Raw genomic sequence first — 17,691 nt, 5'->3', positions numbered from 1 at the left:
TGACAAAAAAGTGATATAATTGTAGCTTTTAAAATTCTTTTATGAAATCCTGCGATACTAAGCATATTGAAAAAACGTTTTAAAGGAAATCTGCACAAAAAGGGAGTTGGGGAGCGTTTGGGGAACATCTGTAACGGTCCCCGTTACAATTAGAACTAGTTTCTGTTTGAAATAATAGTACTTGAACAATGAAACCAATGATACTTTCTACCTATCTTAATACCATTTAAAGAATCTGTTGGGACATTTGGATAGGGAGAGGGCTAAAATAGGCTGAGCCTGCTGCCAAATCCTAATCTTAATGTAATCCTATTGAGTAACACCCGTCAATATAATATTGTTTGAATTAAAACATTTGGATTTGAATACAAAAAAAAAAAAAAAAATAGGAGGTCTAATCGTAATGTATCTTAACACTTAAATGTACGTATCATATTTTTAAAAATTCATCCCAAAAATTGTTCTTTATTAAAAAAAAATTATGTGGATTCAATAAAAAGGTTTCTATATTTGAACTTTATTTATCTTTTCTTAATTACTAGTAGGTTTGTGTATGTCTATCAACATAGACTGGTTCCAAGCTCAATCCAGTTGTGCAGCGGAAAATCGAACGCTTACTACAAATAGGGCTTTGTCTAGCAGGAGTTATTGGACGGCACGTTATCAAAGGATATCACATTGGATAAAAATAATTGGTAAAAATAAAGAAAACTCCGATCTTAGAATACATATCATGTATTTATCTATATAAATGCCATTTTTGCTTTGGTAAAAACTAAATAATTATGGACTCCACTTTTAAAATCCAGAATTAATAATCAAACGAGGCATATTATATTTAAACTAATTTCAAGATTTTTTTTCATAAAATAGGTCGTGAATATATTTCTTCAATAATAACAAGTTCACATGTACACCTGGTTTTGTAAAGTGCCATAATGTGAAAGAAGAATTAATATTATATATTAGGTTGTTTCCATGAAACAGATGTTAAGCAACATGCAGCTGTCAGAGCTACGCTTGAAAACAGTAGTGCTGGGTATTGTCAAGAAATATGCATGGAATCTAATATGTCTATATTTGCAATAAAGGTATGTGAAATTCTAACTCTCTCCCTCTCGGTGTCTGTCTGTTACGTTTTGTGTAGAAGGTTGTGCGTCTGTGTATCAAGGTATTGAAAGGGCGCATTTGTTTGAATGGGATTCTAGCCGCAATTTTGCATAAATACCTCCAAAACGTGTCAAATATGTATATAAAAAAATTCCTTTGCCATAAAAATTTGCTCTTATACATGTAATATAATTTATTTACAATCCAAGTGTGCATGTAAATATATCGTTTTGCCTGTTTGATCTCAAATTGAATACTATGAATGAAAAATAAATATTAAGTTTAATTGACTTTTCATTATTTACAGAATATTACATGTCTTTGCTTAAGAAAACTGGTAACAGGAAGTGATAAAAATGCAAGCAAATGTAATTTTACATGTCCTAACAACATCGATGGTAAATTTACGAAAGAATGTGGCGGTGAGACAGCATTTAATGTATTTGAGTCCAAAAAAGGTACATTTTAGTTAGAAACTAGCGTAATTTATTCAATTTTTTAAAATACTTTTTAAAAATATTTATCAATGCATGTATCTAAATGTAAAATTAGTCGAGACAATCCTAATGTATCATAATTATGCTAATTATAAATTAAAAATTAAAATTATACAATATTTCAAACTTTTATACACTGCATTAATTTATAACTTTTTAGGTAACAATAAAACTGTGAAACTTGTGATAAAATAATCCATGACTAACGCAGGACACACTTTTATATAAAAATAAAAAATAAAAATAAAAACCTATAGAGATATAAAATTGTTGTCTTATGAATGTTTAAGTATGAGAACTTCAAACATTATGAAGAACAAAGAAGTACACAAGATCTGAGAACTTCAGTATATACGAATACGATTACAGTAATTCTTAGGCTATATGTCGGGAAATAGTTGTGTGCTATGGTACATTGTAATAATTAAGAAAGATGACTGCAAAACTTGTTAAAATATACTTAAGACACAATTATACTATTTTTCCTTTTTTTATTAACTTTGAAAAAAAACATCTTTACTGTGATTTTATTGCAAATCATTTATTATTGCAGCCTTCAGCTGTTCTAAATATCTTACACCAGGTGACTGTGTAGCCATAGAGTGTATTAATGCGGAATCCAGTTATTTCTGTCCTAATTGCACAATGGTTTTTACTGGACTATGTCAGGCAGAAGGTATTTCTAAGAAAACGTATATAAGTAGATTTTGGTTAATTAATGTAATGATGAAGCTATTTTCTAAATTTCCTTACTGACTGATTTATGTCATGGAACGAATTTTGGACGTTAATAATACAAGTTCAGTTTCATTCTCTTTCAGAAAATTTCCCAATTTCTTTTAAACGATTAACTATATACCCGCTTTCGAATTTTATAATTTCATTTTATTCCTATGAAATATTTTGAATAGATTCTACTTAAATCTTTTTTTTAAAACATGACTTGATGAATGGTTGTACAAACGAGGATTGCAACGCTCAATTTTCATATCGAGCTTAAATATTCAGGTTTCAAATCGATGCAATTTTTTTTTATCAAACTACACAACTTAGATGTAACGGCACTCTTTTTGACCGATTGTGATTCGATTATATAAAATGTTTCTGTGGTTTTTGAGTACAAAAAATTCTTCAAAATGTTATTTTCTAACATCGTTTCTTTTCATATAAAGCACTATAAAACTTTGAAATATGAAGATAATGACTACTAAGCTCTAAAGTCAAGAGAAACAATACGAACCTGGAGCAGACAGAGTTTGACATAAAATTTAATAAGTGCTAGACCAGCTGGGCTTTTACCATTATGATAATTGTTACTCGCTCTGACCATAATATCACCAGCCCTGACACAACTTACAAAACAAGTAGTAAGAGCTTTTTTAAAAAAGCTTACCGTCTTTAGCAACAACCTTAAACAGTGAACTGATATACAACTATCAGGTCGTATAACTCTTGAATTTTCTACATTAGATTTTTACTGGCATTAGCCTTACCACGGTTGTCGCTCGGTCATCTCCGTGACCTGTGACTGAGCTTTTGGAAAACCTCGGCTGATTCCGTTACCTTCTACCAACAAGAATGAGGAAAAGAATAATAACAAACTGTAAAAGCCCGCAAGAAATAAAAAAAAAATTACTTACAATGAAATTAAAGAGACTTTTTAAGTTATTGTTTTAAAAAATATCATGTTGTTAAGAATTAAATTACTGCTGATTTTGTTGTTCGTTTTGTCATTTTTTTTAAGATTGAAAATCTTGCAAAATTGTTAAGTCTTACGAAAATTAGATCATCAAAAATTTATCTCCCTTGCCTTGAACAGTATTTCAACCAATGAAATAAATGAAAATTTTCTCATCATGCAATTTCTACCAATCACAAAAGAGAGGAAGTGCACACTCCGAAGACTGTAAAAAACTTCAACTATATAATACCGTCTTCCAAGGAAGACGGTAATTACGTTTTATAACATAGGTAACATATGTAAACATGCTTGAATATAGATAACGCTACTTCAATTGAGAGTGTAAAAACTGTCCCAAAGTGTCGGGCAACTGAAATTTGTTTATGGGGACCTGTAAATATTATACATATAGCCCTCAAAGAACTTTGAACATTTTCTATTCATAACAAAGACATTATGAATACATTATTCGGTAACCTTTTCCTCATCAATTATAATTGATAGAAGTTAGATGCCTACTGCAGCCGTTTAAATGTTTTCAGATTTTTTTTTTTTTGTAAAAGACAAAGTTTTTTTTTTATTCTTACAACCATATAATCCAATTTACGTACATTTTCACGACTGTACTAGGCACTTATTTACCAGACGGTAGGTCATATGTGCCTGCTTGTCAAAACCTGTCAGAGTAGAAACTTCAGAAAGCTCTTTGTACCACGGATTAGTAAGCACCCCTCTTCGAATGGATTTACATTAAGAAAAAATGCTAGAAACAATGGCATAACAGATGCATTATTAGGGTACTTTTTTGAGCGTAAATTTTAAAATGTTATTAAGAATTTATTACAATTTTTTGGTAACTGTCAAGTTATCCGTAATCTTTTTTTCCTGAATAACATTTTAACAGCTCGTATGTTCATTTTGAACTAAAATCCATAAATAGAGTTGGAAAGGCATAACAAAAACATTTTTTTTTTCTCCAAATCAAATTTTAATTTCCCGCTTCATACACTATATTGTGTGTCTGTCCTTGTTGTTTTCTACTTGTTACACCCAATCAAACCGGTTCCTTGATGAGCATTCTGAAAATTCATGTAAATGTACTTAACAACACTATTATTTTTTTTTGTAAAAACAAGCTTTAAGCTAGTAAGAAAAAATTCCGACTGAAGGTACACGTTTTCTAGAAACCATTACATATGATTTTTTGTTATTTTTCGATATATTTCAGGATAAAAGTCATATTAAAAGCTCCCAATGGAAGAATTTTATGGCCACAACCATTTGTAAACACAATGTAAATTGAATTCATGGTTAATAACATTTCAGTTATTACATGTACTTGTAAATGTATGTATAGTCAAAAGTCATTCTTGCTTTTTAAATACAGATTTCTCCAGTGTGATTAAAGACACATTAACGTATCATGATTGGGAAAATACTATGGAAACATGTAAGGAAGATCATTTCGGATACCTGCTCGGAAACCTACTACTGTCAAATGCATCAAGTACCTGCAATCGGATAAATAACATTAAAGGTGGACTTAGGTGGATCGGGGTTGCAAAACAAAAGTATCAGGGAATCGATCGAGGTAATCAAAACCTGATCTTTTTTAACGATTGAGTATATCAGTTTTTAATTAATTTCAAAATGGAATTAATATAATCAGAGGCCTGAAGTAAATAGAGGCACATGGTATTAAAGGTAGAAAACTCAGAAAAAAATATCAAAAATTTTAACATACATGTTTAGGGAATAAAATAAGTCAGGAATAAGAATATAAAAAATAAAATATCGTACTTTAAGGTTCAGAAGGAGTTTAGTCGCGTGGCATATATAACCAGTGGGTGGGGAGAGGGCAAACACACATTTTTCTTGAAGATAGCCTGATATAGCAATGAAAAGACTTTGAAAGAATGGTTATTGAATAATTCTACGAAATGTAAATATTTTTCAATATGATTTTATTCTTTCATTATTATCATAGATAGAATATGAAGGAATGATTATTGAGTAATTCTACAAATAAATCATATTTGATTTTTTTTTTTTTTTTTTGCTTCTTTCATTATGTTCACTTTTAGAAATATCAATACTTCATATAAATATGCTATTTTTTAAAATCAATATGGCATTATACGTGAATCATGGGACCTATGCATAGGTTCTTGTAAAGCACAATGGTATACATGTGTAACGGGAGAGGAAAAAATGCAGCGGACCAGACCGGGATTCGAACCCGGGCCCCCTGAAACTCCGGTCAGGTGCTCTACCAACTGAGCTACATGTATCTGGCCACCGGCGCTCGAACCCGGCTTACCGCCACATTCCTCCCTCCTTAAAGGTCTTTGGCCCTCCAAAGACCCCAACCCAGGCTCATCCCTGGCAGGTTTTCACCTGTCAATTCCAACGCATGGCACGGCACCAAATGTAACGGGAGAGGAGAAAATGCAGCGGACCAGACCGGGATTCGAACCCGGGCCCCCTGAAACTCCGGTCAGGTGCTCTACCAACTGAGCTATCTGGCCACCGGCGCTCGAACCCGGCTGACCACCCCACATGAAACGGAGAAATGAATTAGATGAATCTATTGTTTCTGACATGAAATGTTCATATAAATAATACGTACTGAAAAAGAACCCAGTCGGGTGTGGTATATGGTATACGAAGAAACAATTCAATTACGGCCGATCGCGATTTACTCCGATATTTTTGTTAAAATGGATATATTTACATTTGCTAATGTCTTTCCTTATATGACAATATAAATGAAATTGACGTTCAATTTTCAATGACATGCAGTTGGGCAAACCGCACGAGACTATTAGAAAGTCTTGACTGTGACGTCATATGACGCCGTAGTTACGTTATGTTGCATTTCTATAACAATGTCCAACTAGCGCCTATTTTTCCTTGTAACATGAATAAAAATAAAATATAAATATAAGAAATAAAATATCATTTTTTAGAGTTTCATTGGGATGTGACATGAAGTCGGTACGTGATCAAATTTACTATAACGCACTTCGGGCGTTATAGAATTTGATCACGTGACCGACTTTATGTCACATCCCAATGAAACTCTAAAAATGATATCTTATTTCTTAAATAATATCTTAGCGGTAAAAATTGAACTCAAAATATATATGTTTTGAAGTCGCACGAGACTATGACGTCACTCAAACGTTGTAACAGAGCTCGTCAAAGTTTACTGAGACAGCAGAGCGTCTGGTTTAAGAAGTCTTTAGGTCTTGTGCAATTTTTAACAAAAGTATTTTAGATTTTTTTTTTCTTTTAAGCCTTCTACAAACTGCAAGCCTTTTTAAATTTTATATTAATTATTTATTCACCATTGTCTCAAGAAATCCTGGTAACAAAAGAATTCTGAGGGGTTTCACACAAAACGTTTTTTGATGTATACATGTATTTCAGTCAAATTTTTCTTTCTTCTAACAAATTTTTGTATTGAGCTCGCATCGCTCGCTATTAAACCATTTAAATTGAAATGCAACGTCAATGCAGTTTTTTTCATCAGTCATTTCATAATATTTATCCAACATTTTAAACATGTAACAACAACCGATTATTTCACGTTTCGAATCACCCTTCCTCGTGAAATCCCCCCCCCCCCCCCCGAAAGGTGGCGCGTGTTAATAATTGCTTTTCTTTTTTCACTTTGACATCTTACTAATCGTTTTATTGGGCGAAAAATATAAAATTCCTTCTATTTCTACATAAAACAAGCTAATTCAAAGAATTTGTGTCCCCCGCTTAAAGAAAAAGTAAAACATGCGAAGTTCAGGGGGAGGGGGGGGGGTCGGACCCCCCTCACTGGATTTGTAAAATTATTGAATGTATACATGCATGTATACCGAAGCAATTAAAATATACCGTTATGGATATAAAGATTTAATTGCTTATTCTTTATTATGTGTATTGATTGATTGATTGTATATTGTTTAACGTCCCTCTCGAGAATTTTTCACTCATATGGAGACGTCACCGATGCCGGTGAAGGGCTTCAAATTTAGACCTATACTCGGCACTCAGGGCCATTGAGCAGTGAGGGTTCTTTATCGTGCCAACACCTACCGTGACACGGGACCTACGTTTTTAAGGTCATATCCGAAGGACCCGTAACTTTCACTTCTAGTGCCGAGCGCTTGGCGAAGGAACAGTCACTACCTATGTTTTCGTCTTAGGTATGATGCGGCGCCGCGATCGAGAATCGAACCCGGGCCTCCCGATCTCGAAGCGAACGCTCTACCAATAGGCTACCGTGACCGGTGTATTATGTGTAAAGAAGATTCTTTTTATATGGAATATTTATCACACTGTAATGATGATTTTATGAGTTTGTACAAGCCAGACCTCGTAATTTTTTTTTTCATTTCGCGTGCTGAATACTATGATTTAGTAAAAAAAAAAGTATTTCTAAAAAAATTATGTAGTCCGTCCGGGACTTGAACTCGGAATCTCTCACATGGGAATCGAGAAACATACGACTAGACCACGGAATCGCTTTACATTGAGTCAAGTATATGCAGAAGTGAAGTCACATACATGTATATATTCATGTTCGGTATTGTTAAAATTTTACACAATCCATGGTGTTTGATTTATTTTGCCTTTATTAAACAGTTCTAATAGATGTAATAAGTCCGCCGAAAACCTGTTTTATACGCAAAAACTTTCCTCTGCCCCTGTGCTAAAAATAGCGAGATGTAATATTATAAATACTAATTTTATTTTTTTATTATTAATAACAGACGGACGGACGGACAAACCCAAATTAATATCCCCCACTTTTCAAGCGGGGGACAAAAAAAGCACACACACACAATCATCATGTTCCCAATGTTAGAGATGTGTCATATTACAATTTTCAGGTAAGCTTGTACTTTCAGTAAGGCGTGATATTGTCGAGGTTACATGATTATAATCTTAAATTTACACAGCTTTCATTTAAGGAATGTTTTTAAGTTTTGTGTGAGTTATTGGTGTGTGAATCACACAGACCTGTCCAGTAGGGATATTTCATGAATTGCGCTAGCGCTGCATAAAAATATGCCTACGTGAAAGTTGTGAAAGTCTGTGTGATTCACACACCAATAATTCACACTGAATTTAAAAACATTCCTTATATTTAATTTTTATAGAATACTTGATTCTGACTGGATAAAAAATTCTTTTGATAACTGCATCAATAAAATCTAGAGTTCGCTTGCACTAAGCAGCCGGAAGTACTTTGGCAGTCGTTACATGTATATTCCCGCTTCTATATTACTTTTCGAAGGAATAATCAAATACTTTTGCTTTAATAGATATTTTCCTGAATGTCGGAGCCTGTCCGTTACGTTCCTGACTTATATTCTACTTTCATTTCATTCTGAATTGTCCCCCTTTGCTAAACAAATCAAATCGTATGCATGCAGACAATACAGTTTTTGAAAGGAAAGGAAATAATTGTTTAATCGGTTTACTTTTCTTAAGGATGTATTCTTATGATACGCAGAAAAGTGCATGTTAGTGTTCATCTAAGAGAGATTCGATCCGTCGAACATAGACCAAAATAGATCATGGGAAATTTCATTAAAATGCTATTAGACCATAAAATACCCCATAAACTTATAAATACAATCAATTTAAACTTAATTTTGCTTGGATTTACTTAAAAGTATTGCAAAGTTGATTTTTTAAAGCAAAATATGAGCAAATAAATACCAATTAAATAACTTGTACCCAAAAATGTTGTTCACCAGTGTCAAAATTAGGCGAATTTTTCCTTATAAAATTCTTCGAAAAACCACAGAAAAAGCATATATTACTACAATTAAACTTAAAAAAAAAATGTTGTAAAGTTTCTTTAGATATTATGGCTCCTTTTCATAGCATGAAAAGTAGGGATTAGTGTACATATAAGAAAGCTTTGATATTTTTTATATCACCACCCCCTATTTCTTTTCAGCATTTAATGAAAATAAATCAAGGCATTTAGGCGTGAATGTATATGTTTTCATTCACCAAAAATTCAAAATTTGTGTGATAATTTCAGGTAATAATTGCAATTTTGTTAAGAAAAGCTTTTTATGAACAAAAAGTAATCAATTAACACATAAAACTTCATAATAGTTTGTTCGATGTCCTCTCTGTATTTTGCCCTGTGGGTTCCAATTGGGTCCTGGTTTGTGGTGTTGGATGATGGTTTCCCTGGGATTAGTCAAATCCAGTCCCACTTTCTCAATCTGATTTGCATGGTTTTCTCCATCCGATTTTTGTGGTTCGAAAACCCTGCTCTCTTCTAAAGGTACCGTTCACGGTAGCTCAGTCGGTAGAGCGTTAGCTCCGTGATCGGGAGGTCGTGAGTTCGCATCTCGGCCGCGAACGACCTAGACGTTAAAATGGGTAGCAACTGTTCCTTCGCCATGCGCTCGGCACTTTGAAGTGAAAGTTGCGGGTCCTTCGGATGAGACCTTAAAAACCCAGGCCCCGTGTCAGCGGCAGGCGTTGGCACGATAAAGATCCCTCACTGCTCAATGGCCCTGAGTGCCGAGTAGAGGTCAAAATTTGAAGCCCTTCACCGGCATACGGTAACGTCTCCATATGAGTGAAAAATTCTAGAGAGGGACGCTAATCAATATACAATAAATCAATCAATCTTCTAAAGGTTTTCATCTGTGATTCTTGTGACAGCAAGACTTACTTGAAAAAAAAGATATTTTAGAAAAAAAAAAATTACTGGTAATATCATTGTTAAAAAAAAATGTAAAATCATTATTTTGTCTATCTGACTTTGTTTTATGAACCTTAACCTGTAGTTTAGAATCAAATAATTTCTACATGTTCTATGATGTTTCAGAAATATTCCACTTTTTAACCCGCATAGGCCGCCATAGAAAGAAGCGACCTTGTTTCTTATCGAATGTTAACAGCTAAAAATTATAGATGTTATCTTATTATTCTTGTACGGTATGTCTATAAATTTGGGATAGATATTCTGTATTTACAATATCAAAGGAAATTTATCATATACTACGAGCTAAAGATTTACGAATGCTGTCGTCTGAACGCATGTGAAGACCCCTTAGGCCTAACGTTCCGTAATGGCCAATTGACGGTCAATTGACCGTCAACTAGTAGTCAACTGAATACTCCGATTGAATCCTAACAGTGCTTTCGAGAATGTATCTGTAGGCCTAATTGTGATATCGGCAATTTTTTAAATGTTTTAAATTTCTGTCGATACTGGCTCCTTTAACGGAGAGCCATTCGGCATTCCTGTCGCTTTGAAACGGGCGATCATATGTACATTTACAATGCTTTCACACTTATTGAAAATAGCAATGTTTATGCATTATATATACAAAAGTATCAAAACACACACACACACACACACACACACACACACACACACATACACACACACCCTCACACACACACACACACACACACACACACACACACACACACACACACACACACACACACACACACACACACATATATATATATATATATATATATATATATATATATATATATATATATATATATATATAGAAAGCACAGAGAAATTCACTTTTACAAGGATACTCACTTCCGCCCCAGCCCGGGGTTGAACTCTCGACCTACGGAATCTGTCTCCTAGCAGTATAGGAACAGCGCGTTAGACCGCTCGGCTGTCTAGGCAAGTTAAAAAACCTTGCTTTCGATGCCGATGGAATTCTCACAACGCTGCCCTACACTACACGGTCATTGATTATTGATCATTGATTAGGCCAAGCTTAACTAAGAATCGTACTAAAATAAAATTATTGAATAATTTTCCTGAGGTATTGGCACAAGCAGTGGTACAAAGTCTAATAATTTCGAGAACGAGCTTATCAATGGCCTTTATCACTTTACTAATCAGTTTGTCTTTTCCACTACATTTTAGGTAACAGAATTGATACTGAAGAAAAAGTAAACTTCATCAAATGTGAGAAGTGTCAAAGTTATGGATGTTCTTTCGTCAATTGCAATCATGAAACCCAGAGTATTTTTTGTTCAGATGTAAGGATGTATTATAGATTTTACTATGCAGCTTACCTCTACTATATGTAACATATTTTCACTGTTTCAAATAATTACTGAATTTGATTCATTTACCTTATAATTTATGTAACTGAATTTCATTCTTGACAAATTCTTTGTTACAGTTTACAGGAAGTTGAATACTATTTGTTATCTCTATATATTTCATCCAAGACAATTTTGATGAAAAAAAATTATTGGAAAATCAATATTCGGTACTATCATAAACATTTCAAAAAGGAAGAAATTTACAAACTGCATATTTTAAAATCATTTCGCTGGACAGTGAAAAAGACGTCAATAAAAAAGTTACCCTATTTAACATTTTTGATCAATCATCAAACAAGTTGCTGAAGTTCGCGAGCGGAGGTCACGCCGGCATAAATTAAGTACAAAAACACAGACTTTTTTTCAGATACCTGCAATATTTTTCAAAGATTTACATCGAACTTGTTAACCTGAATAATGTTTACCATGTATATATAGTGGGTGAATTTTATACGATTTTGTCATAAAGTAAAAAAAATTCCAAATTTTGTTAGATGTAATAATTATAAAAAAAAATTTTAAAAAGCAAAACAAAGTCTCATATCTATGCAGCAAGGAAAATCTACGATTTCTTCATATTTCAGGGATTTATTATTGATGTCATTTCAAATCAAAATTTGTCAAAAACATATATCAATCCCTGCATCATTTTTTGTGTTAAGTACCATTAAAAATGCTTTTAGATTAGATATTTAGTCATCATTGCTGAAATATTAATGAAAATGCATCAATATGTTTTGAACGAAAACTGTATGGGAAAATGATAATTATAGTGGACATGAAACAAGATAATTATAAGAAGATCTTCCGTCTCAACGAAGGCCCTTAATAAAACTAATGAATTGTTTATTGTAATCATTTACTTAAAATACTGACAAACATTAAAACTTGAATCTAACCGATTTATAAGAAATAACGCAAAGGAACGGTTTCTTTTCTAAATTAAATCCGTAACATAATTATCGAATTTTTTTTTCAATATTAGAAAAACTTTTCAACATATCCTCCTCCTTCCATGACAACAAAAAGTGTGACAGCTACAGAAACAACAAAACCAACAGCAGAAGTAACAGCAACAACAAGGATGACAACTAGAACTCAATTTACACATTCATCGCCGACAATAACAGTAACGGACACAACAGGAAGAGTCGATTTACTTAAAAATAGCACCTTAAACCTTTTACAAATGAAAACCGGAGTACCAGGTCAGAAAACTTTGTTCCGAATTTTGTTCCGAATTTCATTTTCCTTTGTTGAGATTTTCCTTGATTGTTTAGACCAGAAAAGATACAGCTATACAATTTTCGTGAAACCTGTTAATCATTTCATGAGTTTGTAGATAATTGAAAGGGGAAATATTCTTAAGGGTGATATTTTTACACTGAAAGAAGTAAACATATTTAACATAACAGGAAACCATGTAACCATTTACCTGTGTTTGCTGGTCATATAATGTTAAAATATATGTTGGATTCTGATAACAAAACGATCAAAATGTTATAGTAACCATTCACATTTATCTTTTTTTTCAATTTTGTCATCGGCACGATTTTTTTTAATACTTATCAAGGCTAAAAAATTGTCGATTAAAAGAATTTCCTCTAAAGACTGAAAATATAAAATACTTTTATTATATATAATTATACTCCTACCTTTATTACTATTTATAAAATGATTAGGATAAATAAGGTAGCTTCGAATTCCTGCAAATTAACTATTATCACAAATTTTAGAAAACAATCTATATTACCAATATCCATTAATATTTTATAATCTATGAAAATGCACATTATGCAAAATACTCATGCAATATTTGAGGTAATGATGAAAGACTAGTGTGTGTTTTTTGTGTTGCGATATTTAAATTTTTTGTATGCCCCTATTAAAAGATTTATTCAATTCATATATTCCATTTAAAATGTATAGAGTGCATTGATAAAATATATAATCTATTGAATATATTCCTTTTTGTTGAAAAAATCTATTCGTTTCGCAACAAATGTATGAATCACAGAACAGTTTGTTCTTTCATTTAAAAACAATCCTATCGATTTGTTTTATTATACACTTTTAACAGAAATATCAGCTATTGTTGTACCCATTATTATCATCCTTTTGGGCATTAGTTTTGGTGGAACAGGATTCATTTTATGGTTTGTGTTTTTTTTCTTCGATATTTAACATCATTATTTTTAATTGCATATTTCGAACTCTTTTATCGTAGAGTTCATGAGTGTTTGAACTTTATTGTTCATTTAATATCCTATTATAAATGCACATGTTTATCATTGATATGTTGAAAGCAATCGTGTTTATTTTCAGGAGACAAAGGAAGGCCACAAGAGTAAATAGACCCGAGAATCCACCAATTTATCTAACTGCAAATCAGATTGAAAATGAACACGTCTATAATGAAGGGGGCAACATTAGCAACCGCGGTGATCTTAATCTTGAACCTAAATCTTACTATGAAGAAATCGGTAATGGAGTTCAAAAGGCAGAGAATCCATATACAGAACTCAAGGAGAGAGAATATGATAACCTGGAAATTGACAACTGCAGAAGGTGAGTTATAGACATTGACGATTGTGGCGAAACAACAAGAAATGAAGTCAAATAGTTGAAGAGGGGAATTAATATGCATTTTAATGTAACTAATGAAAAAATTGCCTCCGGTATTAACATTACAGATAATACATGTACTTATTGCTCAACAATTTCGAAGCAGTTGGAAAGCTCTTCAGATCATGATGTTTCAAACCACAAGGAAGATTTAGAAAATACCTGCAAAGGAAAACACCTACATTGTGATTCAAATAAGGATAATTCAGCATTGAAATATTTGCAAATGTACGAAATCATTACGCTTGAATTTGTTTAGACTGTTAATTTTTCGTTTTAAATGTGATGTTGATTTAATTGTACTGAGGAAGTTCTTAACATTGAGCTATCTGCAAGGTAAGGAGATTCTATTTTGATAATTTTGTTAAATTAATAGGAAACTGATAGAGTTTACTTAATATAACTCTGAATCTTGTTAGCAAAAATATTTCATAAGTTAACAGAAGGACTTTTGATAGTTTATTTTTATTTTTATCAAATAAATGTATCAATATGCATTTGAATATGCAAGGATGTTTATGTCTACTTAATTCACACGTATTTTTAGAAAAGGAGATAAATGATAATCTTGATTGTAATCATTATAACATATATCTGATTGCAATCTAAGCTCAGTTTTTAATGTTTAGTAAAAATATCATTCGTAGTGTACATTGTTTTAAAAAAAAGATAATCACAATTTATTACAAATATTTATATAAAGGCAATACTCAATAATTCATTTGATTTTAATATTTATAGTTTAACTTCATATCTTGGATATAATTATTCTAAATGTGGCTAGTACGCTTGTTTTAATTTCTGGAGGCAAAATAAAATAAAATATTTTTCATATGTATGCTTTAAATTATTTTAACTATTACATATAAAGGATGTTGTCAATGTGAAAGGTAGTTAAAAAGTCAAAAATGTAAATATAAGTAATAAGTTATCATGTTTAAACATCTATCGTAATATACCGGTTGTACGAGATAAAACTTAACATGATAATGGAATTTGATATCATTATTAAATCATTTTCATAAACAGAATAATATTTAAAAATGATACCTTACTTCATTCTCAAGTGAACGCAACTCCTTCTGCTCTGAGTGTAATATGATGTATTCAGATGTATACATGTATGTATAAAATTATCTGCAAAAGAGATAAATATTATTTTTAAAACTTCCGTTCAGGAAAAAAATGCAAAATGATTAAAATTGCTGATTTATATTTTTGATAATGAATTTTAATCAAGGTATTTAATTTTATGATAAAACCTTTAAGAAAAGAACTGCTATTTATTCATATTTTTCTGTTCATATTAACACATATTTCTGCAAAAAAAAAAAAAAAAAAAAAAAAAAAAAAAAACACGATAGCTCTTTATGCTAGGGTGTTTTACGTTCCGATTGAGCGATGATCCTGTAAAAGTATTTAAAGACAGATTTTTGGTGAAATAAATTTTGAGAACTTAAAAAACATAGTAAAATATTCTAGGTTAATATCAATACATGTATACATGTAAAAGCATGCCCTTTTTTCCTTTTTGTGTGGATCATATTCAAAAAGCCCAAAGAACTTTTGGACAATTTGAAATAACTGTATTTTACTAAAATCAACAGCTTAAAAGCTTACGACTTTTTAATTTTTAACTTTATACACACCAATTCCCCACGTTGAATTGAAGTCCAGGAATTTTAATATCATTGACAGCTGCTTTGTCGATAAATTGTAATTTTACTTACCTTGTAATTGATAATTCACGAAATTATTTTGTGAAAACACATTCTGATTGCACAACAAGTACTCTGAAGTTGACATCAAAAAGATGCTTGAGTTTCTAATGAACCACATTTATGTGTTTTTCGGAGACCAAGTCTTCCAACAATCTATTAGAGTTCCTAAAGGTACAAATTGCGCTCCGTCATTATCAGACCTATTTTCATATTCATGTGAAGCAGAATTTGAGCAAAATCTTATGCTTGAAAAGATAAAAACACCTGCTATGGCCTTTAACTCGACATTAAGGTACATGTACATGTACATGTATATCGACGATGAATTGTCAATAAACAAACGTTACTTTCGGTCCTATGTCGATCTATATATCCAGTTGAGCTTGATATAAAAGATACCACAGAGTGTGACACATCTGTGTCATACTTGGAAAATCGTTAACGGTAATTTAACAAGGTCCATGATAAACGTGATGACTATAACTTTTCTATCGCCAACTTGCCTTATTTATGCAGCAATATACCATCATCACCTGCATAAGGGGTTTATATATCTCAATTGATTCTATACAAAAGATCATGCTTTACGTACATGTATGAACAATTTGTAAAAGGAAGTAAATTATTGGCAAATAAATTGATGAAACAAGAATATCAGCATTCTCGTTTGAATCATCATTTCATAAGTTCAGTGGTCGATATAATGACCTTGTCAGCAACTACAATTCATCATTGAGTAAAATGCTGACTGACGTTTATATATTAACAAGTATACTACCAAGTCAATTATTTATACACTGAATTGACGACAGATTTTCCCGTTATTTCCCGGTCATGACAAGGAGCACACGGTGAGTGTGACCGGTAAGCAGGGGAGGCTAACTCCTCCATAGCATCTGATCCCACCTCTGATGTTTGGAGGTCCGTGTTTGCTCTGTTCCTATTTTGTATTGTTTTATGGATTTTGGGCTTGAATACTATTCGTTATCTCCATATCCTAAACAAAGAGTATATATATATATATATATATATATATATATATATATATATATATATATATATATATATATATATATATATATATATATATATATATATAAGAAAGTATTGTACATGTAAATCGACTCTACATCGATACGGATGCAATTCAATTCCGTTTCGCAGAAGACATTACCCACAGACAAACACACACACAAACACGGCTTATCTACTGCACATATTCTCCAACTCCATTGCAAGGCATAATAGTAATGACTCACTTGATTGTAAAAATACATGATTTATAATAGCATTGATTTCTAATCAACTGTCAGGTTTGAAAATACCATGTATTTATGTAATGAAATATTGTCTTTATTTTTTTATTTGCTGTTATATAGATATTAATAAAACATTGAACAATTTATTGATAGAACAGTTACAGATACAAGGAATTTATTCAACAGGTTTTCCAAATATAATCAAGATATGTTTCATTAAAAACTTAATAATAGAAACCTCTTCACATACCATATAAAATGATCTAAATGACACACATGATGATTCTAATATTTTTTCAATGCATATACATGTATTGTTTAAATAAGGATGATTATTTATTTTTCTCTTCTTGTGTCAAAAAGAAAACATACATGTACAGTGACGTCAATACTGTAAGATTGAAATTTAATAAGCCAATAATCATTTCTACAAGCATTGAATTTAGAAATTCGTTAACCTGTGGCATATCAACGCTGAAGTGATCACAAGTTTAGAACATTACTCAAACCTTTTCGAAGTATTTTGCAAAAAGGTCTGTACGAATTTATTCAGAGGTTGGATCATGTGCCATAGAGAAGTAAGCATGTCTTGTCAACAGGTAACACAAATCGTATACTTCTTATATTAATCAGGATTAATACAGTTAAATTGTAAGTGCTACTACAAAAATGTAATG

At 31.8% G+C, this 17,691-nt stretch overlaps 1 protein-coding gene and 1 non-coding gene across 3 annotated transcripts in view; one reads left to right on the top strand and one right to left on the bottom strand.

Moving 5' to 3' along the window:
• The first annotated feature begins 549 nt into the window (after window positions 1–549).
• The window catches only part of LOC134232936 (uncharacterized), a 39,150-nt gene continuing 22,008 nt past the window's right edge, over window positions 550–17,691 (top strand). The window contains exons 1-10 of one of the 2 annotated variants that reach the window (XM_062714933.1): window positions 550–695; window positions 970–1,091; window positions 1,418–1,568; window positions 2,161–2,283; window positions 4,676–4,879; window positions 11,225–11,340; window positions 12,395–12,617; window positions 13,490–13,565; window positions 13,735–13,977; window positions 14,103–14,584. In XM_062714933.1, the coding sequence (XP_062570917.1) occupies window positions 554–695; window positions 970–1,091; window positions 1,418–1,568; window positions 2,161–2,283; window positions 4,676–4,879; window positions 11,225–11,340; window positions 12,395–12,617; window positions 13,490–13,565; window positions 13,735–13,977; window positions 14,103–14,106 (1,404 nt within the window). In that variant the 5' untranslated portion in view covers window positions 550–553 and the 3' untranslated portion in view covers window positions 14,107–14,584. Of the gene's footprint in view, window positions 696–969; window positions 1,092–1,417; window positions 1,569–2,160; window positions 2,284–4,675; window positions 4,880–11,224; window positions 11,341–12,394; window positions 12,618–13,489; window positions 13,566–13,734; window positions 13,978–14,102; window positions 14,585–17,691 lie in introns of those variants that run through there. The other variant, XM_062714932.1, reaches the window with a different exon arrangement.
• On the bottom strand, window positions 5,744–5,816 carry Trnas-gga (transfer RNA serine (anticodon GGA)). Its single transcript has one exon. It is a non-coding gene; the product is annotated as a tRNA-Ser (tRNA).

This window comes from Saccostrea cucullata, unplaced genomic scaffold, assembly GCF_032062105.1.
Source record: "Saccostrea cucullata isolate Sc308-1 unplaced genomic scaffold, CSIRO_AGI_Scuc_v1 ctg3676, whole genome shotgun sequence".
NCBI lineage: Eukaryota > Metazoa > Mollusca > Bivalvia > Ostreida > Ostreidae > Saccostrea > Saccostrea cuccullata.
This window is presented reverse-complemented; position numbering and strand designations above follow the sequence as displayed.